The sequence below is a fragment of the Tamandua tetradactyla genome, chromosome 18 (genome assembly GCF_023851605.1).
Source record: "Tamandua tetradactyla isolate mTamTet1 chromosome 18, mTamTet1.pri, whole genome shotgun sequence".
Taxonomy (NCBI): Eukaryota; Metazoa; Chordata; class Mammalia; order Pilosa; family Myrmecophagidae; genus Tamandua; species Tamandua tetradactyla.
In genome coordinates, this window is record NC_135344.1 from 51320275 (window position 1) to 51346561 (window position 26287).

Below are 26287 nucleotides of genomic sequence, written 5' to 3' on the forward strand. Positions count from 1 at the left end.
TCATGAATGCTGCTGCCATAAACACCAGTGTACACATGTCCATTCACATCCCCAGGTATATAGGTATATACCTAGCACAGGGGTTACAAGATCATATGGCAACCCCACACGTGGTCTCCTGTGGAACCACACACTGCCCTGCAGAGGGGCTATGCCACTCAACTTCCCTACCGACAGTGAGTAGTAGATACATCTCTTTCTTCACATTTTCTTTAAGTGTTGGGTAGCTGATGGCTGGTTAGCTGATGGCTGGGGGTAAGTGGCCATACTGAGTCAGTCACACAGACACAGAGCACACAGCACACGACTCAGGAGACAACCCCCAGGGGTGAGTGGAAGGCGTCCACTTTATTGAGGAAGTGCACAGGCTTATATAGGCTGGGAGCATGCAGGGACACATGTCGGATGGGGATTGGTGGCTGTTGTTGCTAGAGTAGAGGGCAGATTTACGTGTCAGGCTGGGATTGGTCACCGTTTTTACTAGGGTGGAGGGCAGATTTAAGGTTAGCGCTTTTGGCGTGAACCACTGCCAGTTCCGGGAAGCAGCATGTCAGGGAAGGCCCTGCTGCCTGGGCTGGCCTGCAGAGCCTGTAACCTGTGCGGGGCCCACATAGGCCTGCTGCTAGACACAGGCCCCTTCCTCCACGACACGGGTCCCTGCATGCTCCCAGCCTCTATAAGCCTGTGCACTTCCTCAATAAAGCGGACACCTTCCACTCACCCCTGAGGGTTGTCTCCTGAGTCGTGTTAGGCCATTTTGTGTTGCCTTGCATCAGCCATGGCAGCCATGTTTGGCAAGATCTTATGACTTCTCCATTACTTTAGCACTTGCTTCTCACTGTTTTTTATTTGTTTGTTTTAAGTATCTATTTATTTTTGTGCACAAGGCTTGTCTTGGCTGAATGTAGATTAATGGTCTTTCCAGTATTGTGTGGGGCTCACTCACATGATGGCAGGAATTTAATGGTGGCTAATCTAGTGTGATTTCAACTGTAAAGACTGGCTCTGCTCCATGTACTCTCTCTTCTGTTGAACAGTCTACTCCTGGCTTATTCTTTTGTTTTGTTTGTTTTTGTTTTTAACTTTTTAAAATGTATAATACAGCATGTATATAAAGCAAAGAGAGAAAAAAGCAATAATTTTCAAAGTACCCTTCAACAAACAGTTGCACAACAGATCCTAGAATTTATCATGGGCTTCCTATCCATTATCTCAGATTTTTCCTTCTGGCTGTTCCAGAACACTGAAGGAATATGTATTTATATTTATCATCAAATTTTACTTTTTTGTTTCTTTTTTTGTGAAAAATGACATATATACAAAAAGTAAATAAATTTCAAAGCACATCACAACAATTAGTTGTAGATCTCTGTTTATTTATTTTTCTTTTCTTTATTAGAGAAGTTGTGGGTTTACAGAACAATCATTCATAAAATACAGGATTCCCATATGCCACACCATTAACAACTTGTATTGGTATGAAATATTTTTTACAATTGATAATAACAAATTTTTTATAATTGTGCCACCACTTGCCAAAAATCAGCTGTGCATAAATGTGAGGTTTGATTTCTGAGCTATTCCATTGGTCTATATAATTAGTATATAAATATATATAATATATGGTCTGTTTTTTGTGCCAGTAAAATGCTGTTTTGATTACATTGGCTTTGTAATAAGCTCGAAGATCAGGATGTGTGATTCTCCAATTTCATACTTCTTTTTAAAGTTAGCTTTAAATATTTGAGGCTTCTCACCTTTCCATATATATATTTTTTTATACTTTTTTTTATGTATAATACCATTTACATACAAAGCAAAGAAATTAAAAAGCAATATTTTTCAAAGCACTTGTCAACAAGTAATTATAGGACAGATCCCAGAATTTGTTATGGGCTACCATACTATCCTCTCAGATTTTTCCTTCTAGCTGCTCCAGAATATAGGAGGACTAGAAGGCATAAATTTTTTTTTATCATCACAATTAACTTTTTTTTTCTTTTTTGTGAAAAATAGCATATGTACAAAAAAGCAATAATTCCAAAGCACAGCAAACAATTAGTTGTAGAACAGATTCCAGAGTTTGACAAGGGTTACATAATTTTAGGTTTTTACTTCTAGATACTGTAAGATACTAGAGACTAAAAGGCATATCAGTTTAATGATTTAGCATTCATACTCATTTGTTAAATCCTATCTTGTCTGTGTAACTCCACCATCAACTTTGATCTTTCTATCCCTCTCTTTAGGGGTGTTTGGGTTATGTCTATTCTAACTTTTTCATGTTGAAAGAGTCTGTCACTAATGTGGGATAGGGAGATGAAATTATCTGATGTTCTTGAGGGGCTGGGCCCTCTAGGCTTTAGGACTTAATTTGGTCCAGGGACCCATCTGGAGGTTGTAGGTTTCTGGAAAGTTACAGTAGTGCATGGAACCTTTGTGGAATCTTATATTTTGCCCTAGGTGTTCTTTAGGACTGGCTGGAATGGTCCTGGTTGGGATTAGACAGGTTATGATAGGTAGTGATGTTTAACTGAAGCTTTCACAAGAACAACCTCCAGAGTAGCCTCTCGACTTTTATTTGAACTTTCTCTGCTGCTGACACTTTATTAGTTATACTTCTTTTTCCTCTTTTGGGTAGGATGGAATTGTAGATCCCACAGTGTCAGGGCTGGACTCATCCTGGGAGTCATCTCCCATGCCACCAGGGAGACTTTCACCCCTTGATGTCGTGTCCCACGTAGCGGGGAGGGCAATGATATCTCTTGCAGAGTTGGGCTTAGAGAGAGTGAGGCCACATCTGAGCAAGAAAAGATGTTTTCCAGAAATAACTCTTAGGCTAAGCTTCTCCACTACTTGCATAAGCTTTACGAGAGTAAGCCTCAAGATCAAGGGCATGGCCTATTAATTTGGTTGTCTCTAAATTTTGACATAGTATCAGGGGATTCCCTGATGGTAAAGTTTAAATGTTCCATGTTTTCTCTCCTATCTCTCCAGAGACTTTGTCAGTACATGTTTTTTTTTTAGCTTTTTTTGTTGTATGGCATAACATATATACAAGGCAAAGAAATGAAAAAGCAATAGTTTTCAAAGCACTCTTAAAAAGTGGTTACAGAATAGATCCCAGCATTTGTCATGGACTACCATATGATCCTCTCATGTTTTTCCTTCTAGCTGTTCCAGAATATAGAAGACTAGAGGGCTTACCTATTTTTTTTATCATCACAATTGACTTTTTTCCTTTTTTTTTGTGAGCAATAACATATATATACAAAAAAGCTATAAATTTCCAAGCACAGGACCACAGTTAGTTGTAGAACATATTTCAGACTTTGACATGGTGTGCTGATTTGAAAGGATGTATGGACCCTAGAAAAGCCATGTTTTAATCTAAATCCCATTTCATAAATGCAGAATAATCCCTATTCAATACTGTATATTTGAAACTGTAATCAGATCATCTCCCTGGAGATGTGATTTGATCATGAGTGGTTGTTAAGCTGGATTAGGTGACAACATGTCTACACCCATTTGGGTGGGTCTTGATAAATTTCTGGAGTCCTGTGAAAGCGGAAACATTTTGGAGAATGAAAGATTCAGAGAGAGCAGAGCAGAATGGCATAGTCACGAGGAGCAGAGTCCACTAGCCAGCGACCTTTGGAGATGAAGAAGGAAAATACCTCCCGGGATGCTTCATGAAACAAGAAGCCAGGAGAAGAAACTAGCAGATGATGCGGAGTTTGCCATGTGCCCTTCCAGATGAGAGAGGAACCCTGACCGTGTTCACCATGTGCCTTTCCAGATGAGAGAGAAACTCTGACTGTGTTTAACCATGTGTCCTTCTCACTTGAGAAAGAAACCCTGATCTCCATCAGCCTTCTTGAACCAAGGTATCTTTCCCTGGATGCCTTTGATTGGACATTTCTATAGACTTGTTTTAATTGGGAATTTTTTCAGCCTTAGAACTGTAAACTAGCAACTTATTAAATTCCCCTTTTTAAAAGCCATTGTTTCTGGTATATTGCATTCCGGCAGTTAGCAAACTAGAACACATGGGTTCTAATTTCACAATTTTAGGTTTTTAATTCTAGGTGCTCTAAAATAGTGGAGACTAAAAGAAATATCAATTTAATGATTCAGTGTTCATACTCATTTTTTAAGTCCTATCTTGTATGTATGATTCCACCATGAACTTTGATCTTTCCATACCTCTTACTGGGGTTGTTTGGGCTATGGCAATTCGAAATTTTTTATATCGGTAGGATTTATCATTAATATGGGGTAGGGAGATGAATGTTCTGTAGAGGCTGGGTTAGGTTTCAGGACTTCTCTGTACCAGGGAGCTATCTGGAGGTTGTAGGTTTCTGGCAAGTTACTCTAGTGCCTGGAACCCTTGTGAATCTTATAAATTGCCTTAGGTGTTTTTTAGGATTGACTGGAATGGTCCTGGTTGGGGGTTGGCAGGTTATGATAGGTAGCAAGGTCTACCTGAAGCTTTTGTAAGAGCAACCTCCAGAGTAACCTTTCGACTTTATTTGCCACTGATATCAGCAACAAAAGAACAAGCAACACAATTATGAAGTGGGCTAAAGATATGATAGGCATTTTTCTGAGGAGCAAATGCAGATGGCTCAAAATCACATGAAGATATGTTCATTTTCAATGGCTATAAGGGAAATGCAGATCAAGACTGATGAGCTACCACCTCACAGCTATAAGAATGGCTACTGTTAAACACTCAGGAAACTATGAATGTTGGAGAAGCTATGGAGAAATCAGGACACTTGCACACTAGTGGTAGGAATGTATAATGGTGCAACCACTATGAAAGACTGTATAGCGGTTCCTTTGAAAACTAAATATTGAGTTGCTCTACAACCCAGAATAGCACTACTTGGTATATACCCAGAAGAGCTGAAAATAATGATGCAAACAGACATCTGCACACCGATGTTCATAACAGTGTTATTCACAATCGCCAAAGGATGGAAACAAATCAGATGCCTAGCCACAGATGAGTGGATCAACAAAATGTGGTATATACAGACAATGGAATATTATGCAGCAGTAAGACAAAATTATGTCCTGAGCACATGACAGAATGGATGAACCTTGAGTACGTAATGCTGAGCGAAATAAGCCAGACACAAAAGGATAGATACTGTATGATTCTACTTTTATGATGATGATAAATCTAAAATCAGAGGCTTACTTTTATGATGATGATAAATCTAAAATCAGAGGCTTATAATGCAGAATATGGGGGACTTAGAGATGGGTGAACGGTTAGCTAATAAAGTTGAACTCCAGTGTAAGGGAGTAGATAGAAGTGAAGGCTGTTCTCTAGTGGGTCTGTAAGTAATATCATATTGAATATGAACAAGATTGAAAGAGGTTATGGAGTGTGTCTCATTGATTAACATTAGATATATAAATTAGTTCTTGCAGGAACTACTTCACAGGTATGATTTGTATAGAAAGAGTGCAAGTCCAGGGTACGGGGGAAAACTGCGATTGCATGCTATGGCCTGTGTTTAAAAGGAAAACATCGGCACCACCATAGCAACAGCAGAGGAAATAATGGGTAGAGGGACAAAATCTAACAGGAGGTTTAATTTTCCTGTTCAGTGAGGGTGTGTTTTATTGGTTTTCTTTCTCTTAGGAACAATGAAATTATCTCTGTTCATTTTTAAATGGTTTTATTCTCACATCATACAATCCAACCTAAGTAAATAGTGTGCTTTTTCACCATAATCTACATGAAGATGTTTCCTTTTCTTCTGCAAATAATCTGTACCCCTCCCCATATCCCCCACTTGTTGACATTTAGTTTTGGGATAATGTGTTTGTTAAATTCAGTGGGAGCATTTTACAGCGTTATTGTTGATTGTAGACCCTAGCTTGCATTAATTGTAATTTTTCCTGAATACCATCCAGTTTCCAACACCTGGCAGTATTGACATTCATTTTTTCTCCCTCATGCAGAAAGGTTTTTATATTTGTACATTTAAACACCATCATTGTTCACTGTAGGCATTCCTAAGCTATACTGTCTCAGTCTTAATCCTCTAACATTCCTTCTGGTGTCACCCATGACCCCGGCCCTTCTCCCTCAACCATACTCATATTCAGCTTTATTCAGTGTGCTGATATTATTGTGCTACCATCAGATAGTATTGTGCTATCCATTTTTTAATTTTTACAATCAATCCTGTTTCACATTCTGTACTCCTGTACCAAATGTTCAATCTCTATCCTTTTTCTATCTCCTGATAACCTGTGTTCTTTTTTTTAAATTTATTTTGTATTATCAAGCCAAAACAATGTACAAATATGAACATTCTTAACGTACAAACATTCCATGTACTGTGTACAATGAATGGCTCACAATATCATCACATAGTAGTATCTTCGTTACCTTAATAATTTTTTAGAACATTTACATCATTGTAGGAAAAGAAACAGAAAAAAAGAAAAAACTCATACATAACCATATCCCTTACACCTCCCTTTCATTGACCACTAGTATTTCCCTCTACTCAATAGATTTTAATCTTTGTTCTCTGTTTTTTTCTATACCCCTATCACTCCCTTTCATTATTCACTAGTATTTCAGTTTATTCAATTTATTTTTAACATTTGTTCACCCTATTATTTATTTATTTTTTAATCCATATTTTTTACTCATCTGTCAATATTGTAGAGAAAAGGAGCATCAGACACAAGGCTTTCACAGTCACATAGTCACATTGCAAAAGCTGTATCATCATACAATCATCTTCAAAAAACATGGCTGCTGGAACACAGCTGTGTGTTCAGGCATTTCCCTCTAGCCTCTCTAATACACCTTAAACTAAAAAGGGGATATTTGTACAATCATACTGTCTGTATGAGTGAACTTTGAGAGTTAAAGTTAAGAACACAGGTCATCAGGAGATAGAAAGAGGGTAGAGATTGGGCATTTGGTACAGAAGGAGTACAGAATATACAACAGGACTGATTGTAAAAATTCAGAAATGTATAGCACAATACTACTAATTGTAGCACCATAATGTTAGTACACTGAATGAAGCTGAATGTGAGAATGATAAGAGGGAGGAGGGCTGAGGACATAACCTTTGTTCTTAACTTTAACTCTCAAAGTTCACTCGTTAATGTTAGTTCATATTAATGAGACCATACAGTATTTGTCGTTTTCTTTATGGCTAATTTCACTCAGTATAATGTTCATCCACGTTGTTACCTGCTTCATGACTTTATTTTGTTGTACAGGTGGGTAATATTTCATTATATGTATATACCACAGTTTGTTTATCTACTTACCCGTTGATGGACATTTGGGCTGTTTCCATTCTTGCCAATCATAAATAATTCTTCTATAAACATTAGTGTTTAAATGTCCATTCATACCTCTGCTTTCAGTTTCTGTGAATATATACCTTGTAATGGGATTGTTGGATCATATGGCAATTCTATACCTAACTTTCTGAGGAAACCGCCAGACTGCCTTCCAGAGCAGTTACCCCTTTTGACATTCCCACCAACAGTGGATAAATATACCACTTTCTCTACATCCTTTCCTGCACTTGTCATTTTCTGTGTTTTTTTTTGATAATGGCCATTCTAGTGTGTAAGAAATATTTTCTTGTTGACAGATTTTTCAGGACTTGTTTGTGAAAACTTTAACTCTCCCTCAGTTTTTTGGGTTATGGTCCAGGATTCGAACCCAGATCTTCTGCATGGAAGGCGAGCATTGTACCACTGAACCACCTGTGCACTCCTCTCCCTCAGTTTTGAAGAACAGTGTGGTTGGGTACAGAATTCTTGGCTGGAAGTCTTTCTCTTGCAGGATCTTAAATATATTGTACCACTGTCTTCTCACCTCCATGGTGCTAGTTGAGTAGTCTGAATTCAGTCTTATGTGGTTTCCTTTGTATGTAGTAGATTATTTTTCTCTTGCTGCTTTCAGAATTTTCTGCTTCCCTCCAACATTTGACAGACTGAGTAGTATGTTTCTTGGGGAAGGCCTAATTGCATTTATTCTGTTTGGAGTTTGTTGGGCTTCTTTGACTTTTATATTTATGTCCTTTATAAGGTTTGGGAAGTTTCCTCCCATTATATGTTAAACTACTCTTCCTAGCCCTTTACTCCTCTCTTCTTCTGGGACACCAGTGATTCTTATATTTGTCTGTTTTGTTTTGTCTATTGTTTTCCTGATATCCAATTCAAATTTTTGCATCTTTTTTGCCATTTGCTGTTTTGAGTCATTGAGGTCAGTTATCCTGTCCTCTATAGCTCTTATTCTTTCTTCTGTCTCTTCACATCTGGTGTTGTGTGCCTCTAGCATGTTTTTTATTTGTCAACAGAGTCCTTAATCTCTGTGATAGCTGCTATTTTTCTGTTCTTTCAAATTCTTCTTTATGCTCTTCTACTGTCTTCTTGATCTCCTTTATGTCATTTGCCATCCCACTTATTTTATTAAGTAGAATTGTATGAATATCTTTGATTAGTTCTTCCAACATGTCTTTCCTCTGGTGTTTTAATTTGGTCATTTGGCAGGGCTATTATCTGTCTGCATTGCGATATGCTTAGTGATCTTCTGTTGTTTTCGTTGCATGTAAACATCTTGATTGACTTATTTTGGAAGTTGATTTCTTTCAGTAGTCTAAGGTCTTATTTGCAGGATGGATGTGCACAGGGAGCAGCATACGGGGCGGGGCAGAACAGTGCGGTGATTTGTTTCAGGGCAGGTTCAGGTTGGTAATGTTATGCTGATGCTTGTGAACATGGGTGCCCAGCGGCCAGGGAGGATGTAGCTGTGCAGGTACAGCGATCTGGGGGGCATAACCCTGGTGTACGCTGGTCTAGGGTGTGAGGCCCTTTGTGCACATACCTAGAGCTGTGGCAGCAGGTCAGTGTTATGCCTTCGTTTGTTGGGGGCAGGTGTCAGCCAGCTGTGCAGATCAGCACTTTCTCAGAGTTGGGACATGTGACCGAGGGCCATGTGCATGTACAGTTCTAGGTCTGTCATAAACTGAAGTTTGCAGAGTTGAAGGACGTGATTGGGGACCCATGTGCATGTGCGGGACTAGGAGTATTGTAAATTTGAATTTCCCAGAGCTGAAGGACATAATTGGGGGCCTGTGCACATGCGTGGGACTTGAGTGCCGTAAACTGATGTGCACAGCTCAGCGGGGAATGAGGTGAGGCTGTGTGATGCTATGGTTAGTCTTTATGCACTGGCAGCAGCCTTCAGGGAGCAGGGAAGGGGAGGTAATACTTGGAGGGATGCAGGAAGGTTGGATTGGGCTGCAGTTGGGGTGGGGGTGTGGGGCAGGTGTGCACGCTGGGGTCTGGTGGTTCACTTGGAGTTCAGGGAATGGGAACAGGTGACCGGGTTCGGGTGCTTGGGGTGTGGGGTGAGTCACCAGGTGAGTCACCGGGTGAGTCATCGGTCACAAGGCTGCACTGGTGAGGGTAGTGCATTCAAGAAATGTGGCCTGGCTGACTACCTAGTCCCCGGCTCTTGTCTGTGCACTCCTGCGAGCTCCGCGCTTTCGTTCAAGGCTCCAGCTTTCTGCTTCTCAGTTCCTCAGCCTCTGTGACCAGGGCTGCCCTGTGTGGTGCAGAAGGCTCTTCCAGGTCTGTTGCACTCTTGAATCGCCATCTCAGTTGTCCTCCCATTCCTTCTCTAATTTTTCAGTGGAGTAGGGCTGGACAATAGCTACTCTGTTCAGTCATCTTCCTGGCTGTATCTGTTTTAAAACTCTGTATTCCTTTATTAAATGCTGAATAGAGATTAGGGTTGTATTTTCATGAAACATAACTTAAAAATTAATTTGAAGCAGTCACCAACTTGCAAAATTGCAAGTACAGTTCAGACTTTCTTAACTCCAGCCATTTGAGAATTAATTACATTGTCGACCTGGTGGCTCATTATTCCCCAATATTGTAAGATAAGTCCTTTTTCCTGAAACAAGAACATTCTCTAACACAACCATAACAGTAAAAATAAAGAAATCAACATTGATAGAGTGCTACCATCTAATTCTGAGACCCAATCTAGAATTTGACAGGTGTCCTGTAAATGTACTTTATAGCAGAAGGATCTTGTTCAGAAGGATCCTTTGACTTTCATGACTTTGTCACTTTTAGAGATTGCAGGCTAATTATTTTGTACAGTGTCCCTCAGTTTAGATTTCTCTGACGTGACCTTATGAAATCTAAAACAGGCATCTTTGGTAGGAATATCACAAAAGTGATGGTGTGCTATTCTCACTGTCTGTTATCAGGTAGACAATTCTGATTTTTCTCCCTGATGTGAATGCAGCATCTACCTCTCTGAGGTTAATTGTTTTTCTCTTTGTATTTAATCAGCATTTTGTGGTGGGTCCTTTGAATTTAGGTTAATTATTCTGTTGCATAAACATTATCTTCAATATGCCATTTCTACAAAAGCCTCTACCCCATGGATGCCCTCCTCACCATGCTGTATAATAATTTAAGTGTGGATGATTTTCTCATCCAGCTTTGGGTTTGACACTCATACAAGGTGAAAGAGAGACCACTTTTACAAGAACTAGCTAAGTTACCATCATCCCTTTATCAAGAAAATAGTTGTTTAAAAAACAAAACAGCAACAGCAAAAAACTCTTGGTTATACATAGTTCAAATTTCTAATCTAACCTGAGGATAAGGTAGGTACAAGAGTATACTCTGAAGCAAAAAGTTTAATGATAAAATTAAGCCTCTTCCACGGTACCAACTCCACTGTTTAAGTTGGCAGTTTTCAGAGTTCAGAGAGTGGTAGTGGTATGTAATTAACTCCAAATATCTTCTCATGGGTGCAGAATACAGCTAAGGCCAAAAAGAATCATTCTCTACATAATGTCAAACTCTGCTGTTACCGAACAAAAAAATACAGTAGTTAAAAAAAATGTAAATATGTATAATTATACACATATACACCTTATCTACTTCGTATACTTACACAGGCAGTTTTAACACAGACTGAGTATTTCCATTCAGCCCAATGCAGTGGTATAAAAACAAAATTGAGGTTTCATAATAAAACTTTCAGTTACAAGCTAATATCTAAGCCTCTAACTTTTTTTCCTTTTTTTTTTTTCACATGGTCAGGCACCGGGGACTGAACCCGGGTCTCTGGCATGGCAGGTGAGAATTCTGCCACTGAGCCACTGTTGCACCTCCCAAGCCTCTAACTTTTAACCCATCATTCCATTTGCTGCTACTATGGAAACTCCCAAATAGTTTTTCATGTAGTCAGTATTAATGCTGACTTTCTCAGATTTTTTACTCCTGGGCATAGCAGCTGCTTGCTTGCTTTAGGACCTCTTGGTTTTTAGCCTCCATTTATTCTGACTTCTTTTTGAGTTTTCTCTATTTGGTTAATTTTGACTCTCATTTGAGATTCCTGGTATTTAAAATCAGCCTTCAACTTTGTAATAGTTTTCCCTTTTAAAACTATTTGATCCTTTTTAGTAGCATCTTCTTTAGTATGTCTGTTTTTTCCATTAGTTGTTTAGTGAGTTTTTTTTAAAAGCATTTAGTGTCTGCTGAGTCCTGAGTCAGTTCTGAAGAAATGCCAACTCCGATAATTGCACTTGACTCAAAATTGGGTTTTTATTTGGGATTTTATTTTGATGTGAATGTGTGGAAAGTTTATACCTGACTGTTCAGTGGCTGCTTCCTGCTTTACGATATCCCTTCTTTTCTTAGTGGCTAGTATCAAACTAACTGCTTTGGTACTTTTGTTGTGTTTTTGGTTTTCTGCAGGACGTACTTTTATGATGTACATGGTTAACATAAAATTGCCAGTCTCCCCTTTTTTGGTCATTTGTCAAATGCATACTGTTGCTTGCACAGCTCTAAGAATGTGGGCGGTCTGAAACACTCTTGGGTTTGTTCAGTAGTGGCATTCAGTAGTTCAGTAGTGGCATGCTCAGTTTTGGCATGCCATACAATTTCACATCCTAGTGCCTTTATATGTCATATTGGTTTTAATCACTTACTGTTCTCATTTTACGGTAGGTACACTGAACAACAAGAAGTACAACCTGACACTTGCAGATAGTACCCTGAAGAGGAAGTAATGGTGTTTGTTGATATTGGCAGGGAGCCCTGCACTGTCTTACATAGGCAGTGCTCTCTGCTCTGCTGCCTTAGTTTACTGCTATCTAGACCACTGAGGCACAACTTCTTGATGGTCCCAGGACTGGTTGAGTGAGCTCTGATTGGCATGCAATCTGTAGTTATTATGCCTGATCTAGTATATAAATTTTTAATGTAGAAAAAGTTAAGTTGACTTATATCATGTAAAACAGTAGTATGTGATATATGGCCTATTTGGCCATATAAATCAATGCAAGTCTTTGTTCATAGCTAAGGGATAAAAAGTTTGAGTTGTGTGTTTATTGTTTTATGTGATAGGGAAAAATTATTTGAAAATAGTAGATTGCTTCTAGGTATAGTATGAGAGCGTTTTTTCAACATTATATTAACCAAATCTCTTGTCCATTTTAGATTTTGAAATAGTTTGTTCATATATACCCTACCCTTTAGAATTTGAGGTAGTAAAGCCAAATTGAGAAGACAATTCTTTCTTCTGAAATGGACTTTTTTTGTCCTTTTTCTGCTTAGGTGGTAGATACCAGGACTTACTAGTCTCCCTTTCCCCCACTTTCCATTCCCTACTCCCCTCTGCCATACACACAAACACAGACACATGCACACACACAAATAATTAAATAGCTATGGAAAACCTATAAAATGTCACTCCATATGTGTGATGGAGTTATTATAAATTTCAGTTTCCTTTTCTTCATCATCCCAGTCTCTGTTAGAGGAAGAACCAGTTACCAGTTACTTGATTGTATGGCTTTGTTTTTGTGTGTTTGGATTTTTTTCTCCAGTCTAAGAGAAATTCGGTTCATTAATCCTTTTTTTTTCCTTGCAGAAAAAGCATGCTTTGCGTTGCTATTGTCAAGCCATGCAAGTTTACAAAGGAAAAGGGTGGTCTCTTGCAGAGGATCACATTAACTTCACCATTGGGCGCCAGTCCTATACTCTTAGGCAGCTGGACAATGCTGTGTCTGCTTTTAGGCATATTTTAATCAATGAAAGTAAACAATCTGCTGCTCAACAAGGAGCCTTCCTCAGAGAATATCTTTATGTTTATAAGGTGAACGATTATTTTCAAAAGTAGATATTAAATAAATATTAAGATAGCATATTTGTTACTATCACACAGGAGTCAAGTAGAATGAATTTATTGGAATATATGTAATGATCCATCATAATAAAGTTGTAGTGGGTAGGCTTCTTGGTCATAGACGTGGGTTGCATTGCCCTTTCCACAGTTTTTTCCTTTTTTTATATTTTAAAATTTCCAAAATTAACAAATATCCCATATCCACAGTTCTTTAAAAGAACATTGTAATATTCTAGTAAACTTTTGATTTGTGACTTGGAATCTTAAAAAAAAGGAAAGATGCTACAAGCTTTCTGGACTGTTTTTTTTCTTGTTGTTTTATACAATCACAACTGATTTTACAGTATATTGTGTCCTCTTAGCATCCTTTGAAAATGTATGTTCCTTTCTTTTCCCTATGAGAGATGAAGAGGTAGGGATCTTTGAAAAGTAGATTTAGACTTAGCAATTTATAGTGTAAACCAGAAAAATTAATAGGAAGGAAGGATATTAGAATGAGGCAGGAGGATAGAAGATATAAAGAATTGTTTTCTGGAAAATAGCAGATGGTAATTTTTCCCCAAATCCCAAGAGGAGTGAATATAGTATCTATTCTGTAGCAAATAACCAACCACCTCTTCATACTTTATTTGAAGTCATATGGGTTAGAATTTTGGCAGCTAGGATGCTCTAATGAGTAACGGAAATGAAATATATACCAAAATCATGGTTGGCAATTTAAAGACAGCTGACAATCTGGATGACCTTAGGAAGATTCTCTGGCATCACAGTAATCATTATCTGATGTTCTTCACAGCTCTAAAATTTTATGACTGATGTATTAAATAAAAGTAACCATTACATATCTTAATATTCTTGATTAACATGTTTTTAACATCTTGAATATTAAAAATGAGAAGCAAATTTGGAAAACAAATTTTTCTTAAAAGTTTTTTTTATTCCTAGAATGTAAGTCATCTATCACCAGATGGTCCTTTACCACAGCTTCCTTTACCATATATTAACAGTTCAGCAACACGGGTTTTCTTTGGCCACGACAGACGACCAGCAGATGGTTAGTAGAATTATCAAATAACCACTTTTTTTAAAATAAATGTTTTCTTTCCTTTCCCCATTTAAAATATGATCAGTAGTTGTTGAAGAATATTTGGAAATGAACCATATATCACATCATCCTGCCTCCTGAAGATAACCACTACTTCAGTATTTTTCCTTCCAGCCTTAAAACTAAAAATAATATCAATAAAATAACTTTTACAACAGCTTTTACTACATAGTATGAGGATAGTCATGTTGTTTATGTGATTTTGATGAACATTGGTAATGAGTGTAAGATATTCTTTCCAGTGCATATAAAATAGATTTTTTTACCCTTCACTTATATATTTGGGCTGTTTCTATCTTTTTGCTTATATAAAATCATATTGTGATGAACATTTTTTGTAGAAAAAGCTTGTTGTCTTTGTAGATTTTTACTATGGAAATTTTCAAGTGCAGAAAATTTCCTGCAGAAGCAGGAAGCAGTTTACTAATATACTGCTGTTCTTGTTATTTTATTAGATGTGGATCCTAGAATGTCAGTACTGGACCAGGAATATAAATATATTAAGGCTCTTAATACCTGTTAAAGTAAATTTTGTATTTCTAAACATTCTTATATTTGAACTTAATAAATATGTGTGTGTTTGAGATCTAATTATATATATAGTAGTATATTCATCACCATGATCATTTTTTAGAACATTTGCATCACTTCACAATCACACAGTCACGTTGCGAAAGCTATATCATTTTACATTCATCTTCAAGAAATGTGGCTACTGGAACACAGCTCTGTAGTTTCAGTCACTTCCCTTTAGCCTCTCTAATACACCTTAAACTAAAAAGATGACATCTATATAATGGTATATTTTTTATATAAAAAATCGATGTAAAACTATAAAGGTGATATCTATATAAGAATAACCTCCAGGATAACCTCTTGACTCTCTCAGCCACTGACACTTTATTTTGTCTCGTTTCTCTCTTCCCTCTTTCAATTGAGAAGGTTTTCTCAATCCCTTGATGCTGAGTCCCAGCTTATTCTAGGATTTCTCTCACAGGTTGCCAAGGAGGTTTATGCCCCTGGGAGTCATGTCCCATGTAGAGAGGGGGAGGGTAGTGAGTTTGCTTGCTGTATTGGCTGAGAGAGTATAAATACATTAAGGCTCTTAATAGCCATTAAAGTAAACTTTGTATTTTAAAACATTCCCATATTTGAACTTAATAAATATGTGAGCGTATGAGATCTCATTGGTTTTTAAAAAGTATCAGGATGTTTATATCAGCATTGCTTTTAACTGTTCATTTTGAAATAATTTCAAACTTAACAGTTGCAAAAATAATGCAAAACCAGGTGGTGTGATGGTGGTTTAATGGCAGAATTCTTGCCTGCAATGCCAGAGACCTGGGTTCGATTTCCAGTGCCTGCCATGCAGAAAAAAAAAAAGCAAATCCCATACAGAAAACTCCAACATACTTTTCCATGCATATGCCCATATGCACTTTTTAAAAAAACTTATTTGTAATCACAATTGACTTTTTTTTCTTTTTTTTTGTGAAAAATAACATATATACAAGAAAGCAATACATTTCAAAGCACATTGCAACAGTTAGAGAACAGATTTCAGAGTTTGGAATGGGTTACGGTTCTCCCATTTTAGGTTTTTACTACAAGTTGCTCCCAGATACTGGGAATTAAAAGAAATATCAGTGTAATGATTCAGCAGTCATACTTATTTGTTAAACCCTGCCTTCTCTGTATAACTCCACCATCACCATCTGTCTCCCACTCTTGAGGAGTATTTGGACTATGACCGAAGGGGCTGTCAGTAGTATGGGTTGGGGGATGGAACTAGTTGATGTTCTGGAGAGTCTGGCCCCTCTTCATTTCAGGTCATACCTGATCTAGGGACCCATCTGGATGTTGTAGGTTTCTGGAAAGTAACCGTAGTGCCATATGCACTAACTTTTAGCATTCTGTCACATATACTGTTCTCCCTTGTTCCCTTCCTCCTTCCCATCCATCCATCCATCTACCCATCTACCCACCCACCCATCCATCTACCCACCCACTCATCCACCCATCCACCCATCCATCCATCCATCTCTGTCTCTTCTTTATCTATTTCTAAACCTTTGAGAGTAGGTTATGTATATCATTATATCAGCATTGGTTTTGTTTGTTTGTTTTCCTCTATTCATTTTTGTTCAGCATTGTTTTTTTTTTGCATGGGCAGGCTCCAGGAATCGAACCCGAGTCTCCAGTATAGCAGGCAAGAATTCTGCCACTGAGCCGCTGTTGCCTACTCTCAGCATTGGTTTTAATAGCAAAAATAGTAAAACAATTAAAATTTCTTATAGCAGTCGCATGAATCAATAAATAATAGTATTTTCATATAATAGATTCGTATTTTCAGAAATGAGTGAGTTAATTCTACATGTTTCAACATGTGTAATACCCATCATAATGTTGAACAATAAAAGCTAGTAACAGAATAATAGAGCAAATATAATTCCATTTATATAAATTTTAAAACATTCAAACCAGTTGTATGCAGTGTTTATATATGTACACATATCTGGTAGAAGTGAAAATAAAAGGATGAGTTTGGTATACTTCAACTTTGGAATAGCTCTGGGGAAGACGTAGTGTCCATGAGGGTAGGGGAAAGTAATAGGATTGTGGAGGCTTGCAGAGATGGTGTCAACTCTGTATGTAACATTTGATTTGATAACAGATATTCAGAATCATGTGACAAAAGTTGACATTTGTTAAGTTTCATTATATAGATATTTATTTTACTTGCATTTTCTCTATGTTCGAAATAATTCAGAATAAAAATTGAGTATAGTGATTAGGGAAATTACAATCTTCTGGAGTCAGGAAGAAAAAGGTATATCATAAGGAAAGTTCTGGTTAGATTAGGATACTAACCTTAGCCAGATAAGAGGATATTTTTCTCTCAGCTAATTGGAGATAAGCAAGCATGTGTGTGTATGTGTATATTTATCTATGTATATATTTGGATAACTTAGATTTTTATTTTAAGTTTCATTTAATAGCTGATGTTAATAATCGTGTATTTAACTGTGCTGCATTTTTTTAGGTGAAAAGCAAGCAGCTACTCATATAAGTCTTGATCAAGAATATGACTCTGAATCTTCTCAACAGTGGCGAGAACTTGAGGAACAAGTTGTGGCTGTGGTTAACAAAGGAATAATTCCATCCAATTTCCATCCCACACAATACTGTTTGAGCAGTTATTCTGATAACTCAAGATTTCCACTTGCAGTTGTAGAAGGTGATTTGCTTGATTTTTTATTCATGTTTTATTGTTTCTTTGTTTTACTTGCAGTAGGTTAAAAATAATTTACTATATACCAAACATTACTGGAGGCTGGGGATAGAAAGATGAAACAGAAACTCACAATGTAAAGTGAGCTGTATTTATGAAACCAATCGATGGGAGGCCTAATACACGTGTGCAGTGTACTATTGGAATATAGAAGAGGGTGATATTGCTTTGTACAGAGAAATTGGGAAAAGCTTCTATAGGAGGTTGTTTTAAAACAGTCTTAAATAAATGCGCATTTACATGGTAATAAAGGACTTTGTAGGCATAAATGCAGAGCTTACAAAGCAAGATATGTTCAGAAGATTGAAGCTTAAGGTGATGTGCAATGTTTACAAAGTTATTAATTTAGACCTTTCTTTTATAGAACCAATAACTGTGGAAGTAGCTTTTAGAAACCCTTTGAAGGTTCCACTTTTGCTGACTGACTTGTCATTGCTCTGGAAGTTTCAACCTAAACATTTCATTGGAAAGGATAATGAAGAAAGTAAAGAGCTAGTAAGTTATTAAAAGGTATTTGTAATAAGCATGTTTCAGTTATAGACTAACATCTGTTGCAATAATATTTCATCTTCTGGTCAGTGAGCTGTATTTATTTTTTTATGCTTATTTTTTCCCTAATTATATGATAAATGCTTATTGTTGAAAATTGAGGCTATAGGAAAGCATAAAGTAAAACTGACTTCCCAATTTCTAGAAATAACCACTTTGATATTTTGTTGTTTTTCTAGTTATTTCCATTTGTTTATTTTCTCTTATATTTGGGATCTATGACTGTGTATGTATATCTTTCCTGCTTTTTTCATCCTATTTTTATAATATGCAAATCCTGATGTTAAAATGTCTTAATATTTCATTCTTAAATAATATTTTATCATATGGGTGATTTCCACTGCTGGTTGTGTTGGAGACTTACATTTGTTTGGTACCATGATAATTCTTTGATGAAGAATTTTGTGCATAGCTTTTTATCCTATTTCTGATTATTTTTATAGGAAAAAATTCCTAGACATGAAGTTAGAGGATATTAGGAGAATGAATCTTTTAATACCCTATTGGTTTCCCGGATAGTCATACCATGATGCTTCCCACCAGCATCGTATGAGATAGTGTATCTTATCTTTCCAATATTTAGGATCATTATATAGAAAACAACTTTGTTTATTTGATAGGTAAAAAAAATGCTATTTTTCTATTTTATTTTCTGTTTCATTGGTTTCTAATGAAGTTGAAGTCGTATATTTCCTCTTTTTGAATTGTTTATTCATATCCTTTGTATATATTTATCTTTTTCTTGTCCATGTCTTTAATAAGCTCTTGATATATTGAGGTTAATTATTTTGAAGGTGGAATAACATGAACATATAATTTTGTTATCCAGCTAATTGTAACAAAAATAACTGTGGACAAATGAATTTTCAACCTAGTTATTTAACTCCTTAGTTTATTTACCAATATCTATTATGCAACATTTACTTCTTTATTTTATTTTTTTACAACTTTGTTACTGCTTTAAAAATGTGGGAAAAATTATTTTGGAACTGTACATATCCCAATATTTTGTTGCTGATATATGAAGGGGGAGAACTTGCAAGAAGAGTTTGTTATACTAACCTTGACATTTTATGAGATTTAAACTACTTCTCATCCTTTTGAAGTGCTTTGATTATTTAAAGATTGCCTTACTTACAGTCATGCTGGTTAAATTCATTGAAGGCATTTTGTGATTATTTATCCTCATTTTGAGCTGTTTCAAAGATTGAGATTTCCAGGATTCTATTCTGACTTAAATTTTGCAACCTTAACAGTTTTTCTTGTATTTTTTTAGATGTCTAGAATACAGATTAGGAAAGTATGAGCTGTTCAACCTTGGAAGATCTGTTTTAAATGTTAGTTTGGATAATAGATTAGATTTTAAAGGAGGTTTGTTAAAATTAAATGAAAATTTCCTTTGTGTATAAGAAAGTATTTTTTTAAATAAACAATTGCATTTTTTCCCCTTATACTTCAAACTCTTTGGATTTCTTCATGAGTTCTGCTGGTGATCGACGAAGATGCTAAACTGGAATTTAAGAAGATGTAATTTTTATTTTTTATGACCAATAACTGTTATCATGGTACAAGTAAAACAGTGTTTATGAGAATCAGAATTTACTCCAGTGTGAGCCAGTTAACTCTGCTTGTTAAATAACCAGAGATTGTAGTCTTACAAATGCCATTAGTTTGGAGACAGACCTTTTTCTCTGTCTCCCACTTGCCCTTGTTGTCCTTCGTTTTTTTCCTGCATCTTGCTCAGGTTGTCATTATCTTTTCCTTTAATAATTGGTCAGTTTGAAAGAATGGGATAGTAGGAATAAATGATAAAGAAATGCACTCTTACTGCAAGATTAAGGCCATTTTGGCCATTTTTGTCTATGAGTAGCTGAACCTTTTCTCTTGGGGTTTTATCCTTAGTGGCTGCAACTTTGAATAGATCACTTATTCTCCTCAGTTAAGTTGAACTGAATGAGATGAAAAAAATTTTTCATGTGCGTGTACCACTGGAGTAGTACCATACTACTCCAGATATGGAAGTAGGAAACTGCATAGAGAGTAAGAACCTAATAAATACTAACTTTTATTATGGTAGTTGTTCTCAAGTATGGATATATAGGAATATTGATGATATTTTGTTCAGTAGAACAAATTATTTATAAAATAATTTATTTTTCAGGTGACAGGTGAACCTGAAATGATTGGAACTGAAGTTATTTCAGAATTCCTAATTAATAGTGAAGAATCTAAAGTGGTAATTGTTTTCCTTTCCTATAATTTTTCTTTCTGTGTCCTCTAAAGAAAGCTGAAAAACCAATAAACAAAAAACCAACTTAATTTAGTCAGTTTACTTATATACTAGTTTTCTTAAAAACTGAAATTTGGAGGATTAGGGAACTGAAATTTCTCAGAATGAAATTGGTGTGAAAAGTAAGTGTGCAGTGTTGTTTGGTTGTTAATTTCCTAAGAGGCCTGGTGAACAGTTTTCTTCTTGGGGTAATTTTACATGCTATTTAGTTGACAAGAATAATTTTATTTTTATTAGAAGTGCTGCTGAGAATCCAGACTTTACAGTTGTTGAATTTTATTTTTATTAAAAGTACTGCTGAGAATACAGACTTTACAGTTGTTGAATTTAGAGATGCTTTTTAAGAAAATGTTTTTCAGTAAGAGAAATTGATTGTGGATTACAAGTTTAGGTCATGGGTTTATATTTGTGAAGCCTTACAGAATTTAGGTGTTGCACTGTTTAAGATATTATGAAAACAGATAATAAGAGTGACTTAAATATCTCCACAGGCAAGACTAAAGCTCTTTCCCCATCACGTAGGGGAGCTGCACATTCTGGGAGTTGTGTATAATCTTGGCACTATTCAGGGTTCTGTGACAGTAGATGGCATTGGTGGTCTTCCTGGATGTCACACAGGTAAAACTATAGCTTTACTAAACAATTAGAAAACTAGTACTTGAATCATTCCATAGAATGAAATGAACAAAAATAGCTTTAATATACCTATAGATAAAAGGCAGTCAGATGAAAAAATGAATATTTGAAATATTTTAAACTTTGCCACAGTTTCAGAAATAAACTTCATTCCCCTCTAGTATATTTTCTTTTGATGATTTTGGGCTCTGCCTTATGCATTTTTCCTTTTTGTAATGTGATCCAAATTTATCAATTCTAACCAAGTGAATTCTAACCATTGGATTGAGGTATTCACTGCCAATACGAAACTGTTAGCATATTGTACTTTTTGAGTATTTTCTTTTTATTAAACACAGAGCAAATTAAGGCCAATGTTTTCACATTGCTTAATGTTAAACACCTTGAATTCTGTCATCCATCCTGTTATGAATGTAAGGTTTTTAGCCTTAAACTGATATTCTTGGTGCCTTATACAGTATATTTTACAAATTTTTGAAGATATTTGTTTAACATAGTTTACTTTTATTTCCCTTTTAATTCAGTGAACCCTTCAAGACTTAATATTACCATGTAATTTCTTTGTGTGGTTGAGTTTCAGTTGACGAGATGCTAGGGAGAGAGTTTTGCTGTAAAACTACTCTTCCCTAGTTCTTACATCTTAGATTTTAAGAAATTAAGCATATCAACAGACTTGAATTTTAACTTTTACAAAAGCTAATTATTATGTTAGGAAATCTTCTAGGCTCACTTGGAAAACTTTTTTATCCTTTTACCTTCCCAGTTGAATAGTTCTACTTTCCTGCATATCTAGGATTATTCAATACAGTTTATTTTTAATAAACATAAGTAGAATTGATCCATAATCACTCAGAAATTATGAACAAATGATTTACATTAAAATTGAATATGGGATTCTGCATTTTAGTACTTTATAATTCTTAGTTGACAAGCACCAGGTGTGGTTTGTTTATTATAAGCCTTGCTAATTTATTGCATTTTTAAGTAAATGAACTATGTTAAGAAAATGTTTAAGCTTCTTTACTATCCCATTTATATATTTTTGGGATCTTAATCTAGTACTACAGAGTTCTGTTTGTCAATAAAATAGAGCTAATTGCTTCATTTAAGGTGCCAAAGTATATGCATTTATATCATATGTTATTTTATGACATTTTGGGATGAGATCATGAAATACTATTAAATCACATTTTGCAACCTGCATTTTAGGATATCTTAGTATAGTTCATTATTATGTAAAATGATAATAGGATTCTGGCTCAAATAAATGTGGAAATGATGCAGTAGATATCCAGTCTGGGAGCATCACAGTGACCTCCAGTGCATTAAAGGCTCCAAGTAGTCTTGCAGTAAAAAAAGTTGTATATCTCAGCTTTTTAAATATATATGGCTATGTGTAAGCCTTTAAGAAAAATCTCTTAAGAATATTAAATGAGTTTAAATTTTAGAAAGCCACCTATATTATGTTAAATTTTCTTATCTATTAAGAAGATCCTAGTTATTTATAATATAAAAAGATAAAAGCATATATATATATATTTGAAAATGAGTTAAAATGAAAAATTTACCTATTCAGTGTTTTGAAAATTTTTCCTTTGGAAATAGATACTGCTTCTTGTAGCTTAAATCAAATTCTTGGGCCCTGATAGCTATTCTCTGAGAGAGATCTTTTTAGTTAATAGGCATTATGATTACTGGTTTCAAAGGACTTTTTATTCAATGATGTATAAACAGTCTTTTGGCAAAGTAAATAAATCCTGTCAAAGTGAGGAATTAAGGAGTATTTTATGTGTGTTAAATATGGAGATAAACTATACCTAATTCTGCAATTAACCATGATAAGAATTGCCTAGAGTTTTCGTACCTTAATAAAGCATTTAATTAATCTGAAATTTTTTTGTATTCAAGCTAAATTGATGTCCATTAACATACCAGATTATTTTAGGACATTGATTATTTTCATTTCAGGAAAACATTCCTTGAATATGTCAGTTCGAGGGAGACAGGATTTAGAAATTCAAGGCCCTCGACTTAACAACACAAAAGAAGAGAAAACATCTATTAAATATGGTCCTGATCGACGTTTGGATCCCATAATCACGGAGGAAATGCCACTGTTGGAGGTATTTCACCTTTTGAATTATTATGGCTTAATTTAGTCAAATGATATTTTGAGTAAATTAATTTTAGATTTTGAGACTGTTTACTATATTGAACCATAGTTTTAAATTTATTATTATGCTAGAATTAAATATGTTTAATTCACAAAGGTAGGCAATCATGCAAATTGACATCAACTCATAGCCAGTTTATAAAATATGATGGAAACACTTATCATAGAACACTTTGGCTATTATTAAAATCAATGATTCTTTTTTCTATTATTTTATAAAAATAGTATGAATAAATGCTTGTAACAAATGGTAGCAATGTAGAAGTATATGAAGTAAAAAAGCAGTATTTCCCTTCACCCTCTTTGAATAACCCACCCAAGATCTGCTTTCACCTCATGTAAGTTAAGGTCTTATATTTGCAAAAGATAGAAACTGATGCTAGTTTGTATAAGCAAAGAAAGAAAAAATATATTATTTACTTGAAGGATATTGGAGTGTCTCATGAAAACTAAAGTATTAACGAACAACAAGACTTGAAGATGAGAAAGGTCTTAGCAGCTCCAGAGAATTTAGCAGCACCATTTCTCAGCCTTTAGAAAACATTGCTTTTGATATGACCCTAATCCAACAACTTCCACTCTCTGTGACACTTTATTACAAACTTCAGGTCTCTGGGGGAGAAATCCCACCCACCTTGCATCAGGCAGAACTAGACCAACAGCAGAGTAATGTATTAGAAACATGAAAACTAGGAGGAGGCCCCTTCTGCATCCTCATTTTCCCTAGTAGGGTAGTTGTAAGCTTAACAACTTACCTTCAAGAGATTCCACTGAGGATAAACAAACTATGGTATATACATACAATGTAATATTATGTGGGCAGTAAGAAAAAATGAGTTTCTGAAATATATGACAACATGGATGAACCTTAAGGACAAAAGGTGAGTGAAATAAGCCAGGCACAAAAGGATAGATACTATATGACTTCATTTTCATGAACATCCTAGAAAATGTAAACTCACACTCTTAAAAGTACAGGTTGGGAAACCAGTATCATAAGAAAGCAGTGAAGATCCTTGATTTGTTCCTGATTGTTTAAAAAAAGAAAAAAAGCAAATATGTTTATGTGCAGGGAATGTGGTTCAAGTATTTGGATTTAAAAACAGCTTCCCCAGAGAAGCTGGCTATAATGGAATTTCCAGAAAACTTCCTTTGTCCCCCAAAAAGAACCTGAAAGCCCTAATCCAAAATTTTGAAAAGTACAATTATGAGATGTCTTAGTGATGATCAAAGCAATTGGAGAGAAAAGAATGAATGTCTTTCATTTAGCTATAGTGTAGGTCAGCCTTTTTGGCTGTTGATGGATCAGTAAAAACCAGTGAATTATCAGAAGTGCTTTGAAGGATGGGGTAGTAAAGTACAGAACATATTGCCTGTCTGTATCAGTAACAGGGCTTCATGGTTAGGAAAATTTTCTAAACAATAAAATGACTTCTGGATAGAACTCTCTCACCATCATTAAATGTGGCAAAATTTAAAAATAAATTAAGATGAATAAGTAGATATAGCTGAACAGAAAATTACAAGGCAAAGAATACAAAAGAATCAAGATGGTGCTAGAGGTTCAGTAGTATTCCACGAGGCTAGAAAACCAGTTAACTTTGAAAGCCCTATTCAAATATCACTGCTGTTTCTAAACCACCTATATATCATATGGCCACATGTTGAATGAATCATTTTCCTCCATGTACTGAAGAATCCTATATTCAGTCTTTTAAGCATTCTGCATTTCTTTTCCAATCTTATAGCTGAATATCTTGTTCTAGTCGATTTTGGTGAGGGTAACTGGAAGCAACTGGTGCAATGCCTTTGAATATGGTGTTCTGACATTGTTTGATAGTTTTCACTAATTGCTGTCTCCTAATTCATTTTCTGTATGCTCTATGATTTAACTCCTTGGCAGTTTGGACTTCATTCAAAACAGATATTGAATCCTTTACGTCTTTATAACTAGCCAACTGTCTGTCTATTGTCATCTTCTTAATAGTGAACCTGAATCTTAAGCACTCTATCACCTGGGCTGTAGGTGGTATGTTGATGAACTTCCGCTCTGATCTCCAGTGACCGTTCCAGAAATTTTAGGCTGAAACTAGTGGCTTTCAGTACATGCAATAATAGTCTGTTGTCCATCTATAGTTTTAGGGTAAACAGTACAGAAGCTGTTGGAATAATGATCTTTCACATAGGCCCTTAGTGCACTGTCACAGGATTTTCTTCAGGACTTCAGACCTCCATCTTCCTCTGGTTGGGGGTCACTTGCTTCTTTCCATAACTGATCAGATTTAAAGGAAACTTTGTTTCTTTCATTTAAAAATCTGCTATTATCTAGTTCACCGTGTTTTGTAAGTAAGACTTAATTGTCATAGCCTTTTCTCTTCACAGGTGTATTCCATGTTATATTGGGCAAATGCGTGTGCCCCTTCCCTGAGAAGATTGTTTGTTAAATTGTAGCCAGACATCATTAAACACTTCATTAAGTTCCCCAGAGGTGCACAAGTAATGAATTTAGCAGCTATGCACACCTTTTCCTCATCTGACATCCAATGCTCAGAGTCATCCATCTTGGGCTGCTGGCTATCCCAGAGTTTTATCTGATTTCTTAAGAGTATAGCCATAATGAAATCCCACTCATACTTGATTGAAAAACACATCTTTCTATTGGAATTTCAAAAATCCTTTGGAAATGCCAGCTGTAACTTTATTAGACCATATCCTTCATGCTATTACCTTGATATTCTTCTTTTCTTGGATACACTCAGTGTAGTTCTGACATTTGTACTTAAGGATTTTTTAAAATGCAAATGACTTACTGGATGAGCTCATTAGTCCATATTTCCACCACTTTAATACAGGTCCACAATCCTTTTTCTGAAATCTTGAGACCAGATGTGTTTTGGGATTCAAAATGTTTTTGATTTTTAGAAACCTAAATATATGTGTGTGTGTGTATGTGAGTGTGTATATGTGTGTGGTATATTGTATAATCTCTGTTGGGTTTGTAGAAGCACCTG

At 35.7% G+C, this 26287-nt stretch overlaps 1 protein-coding gene and 1 pseudogene across 11 annotated transcripts in view; one reads left to right on the forward strand and one right to left on the reverse strand.

Moving 5' to 3' along the window:
* The window catches only part of TRAPPC8 (trafficking protein particle complex subunit 8), a 148979-nt gene that overhangs the window by 71416 nt on the left and 51276 nt on the right, over nucleotides 1-26287 (forward strand). For all 11 annotated transcript variants that reach the window (XM_077135708.1, XM_077135699.1, XM_077135709.1 and 8 more), the window contains 7 exons: nucleotides 12977-13201; nucleotides 14177-14285; nucleotides 17380-17574; nucleotides 17993-18123; nucleotides 20339-20413; nucleotides 20959-21085; nucleotides 23072-23226. In XM_077135708.1, the coding sequence (XP_076991823.1) occupies nucleotides 12977-13201; nucleotides 14177-14285; nucleotides 17380-17574; nucleotides 17993-18123; nucleotides 20339-20413; nucleotides 20959-21085; nucleotides 23072-23226 (1017 nt within the window). The remainder of the gene's footprint in view (nucleotides 1-12976; nucleotides 13202-14176; nucleotides 14286-17379; nucleotides 17575-17992; nucleotides 18124-20338; nucleotides 20414-20958; nucleotides 21086-23071; nucleotides 23227-26287) is intronic.
* Nucleotides 24991-25837, reverse strand: LOC143662195 (F-actin-capping protein subunit alpha-1 pseudogene; annotated as a pseudogene).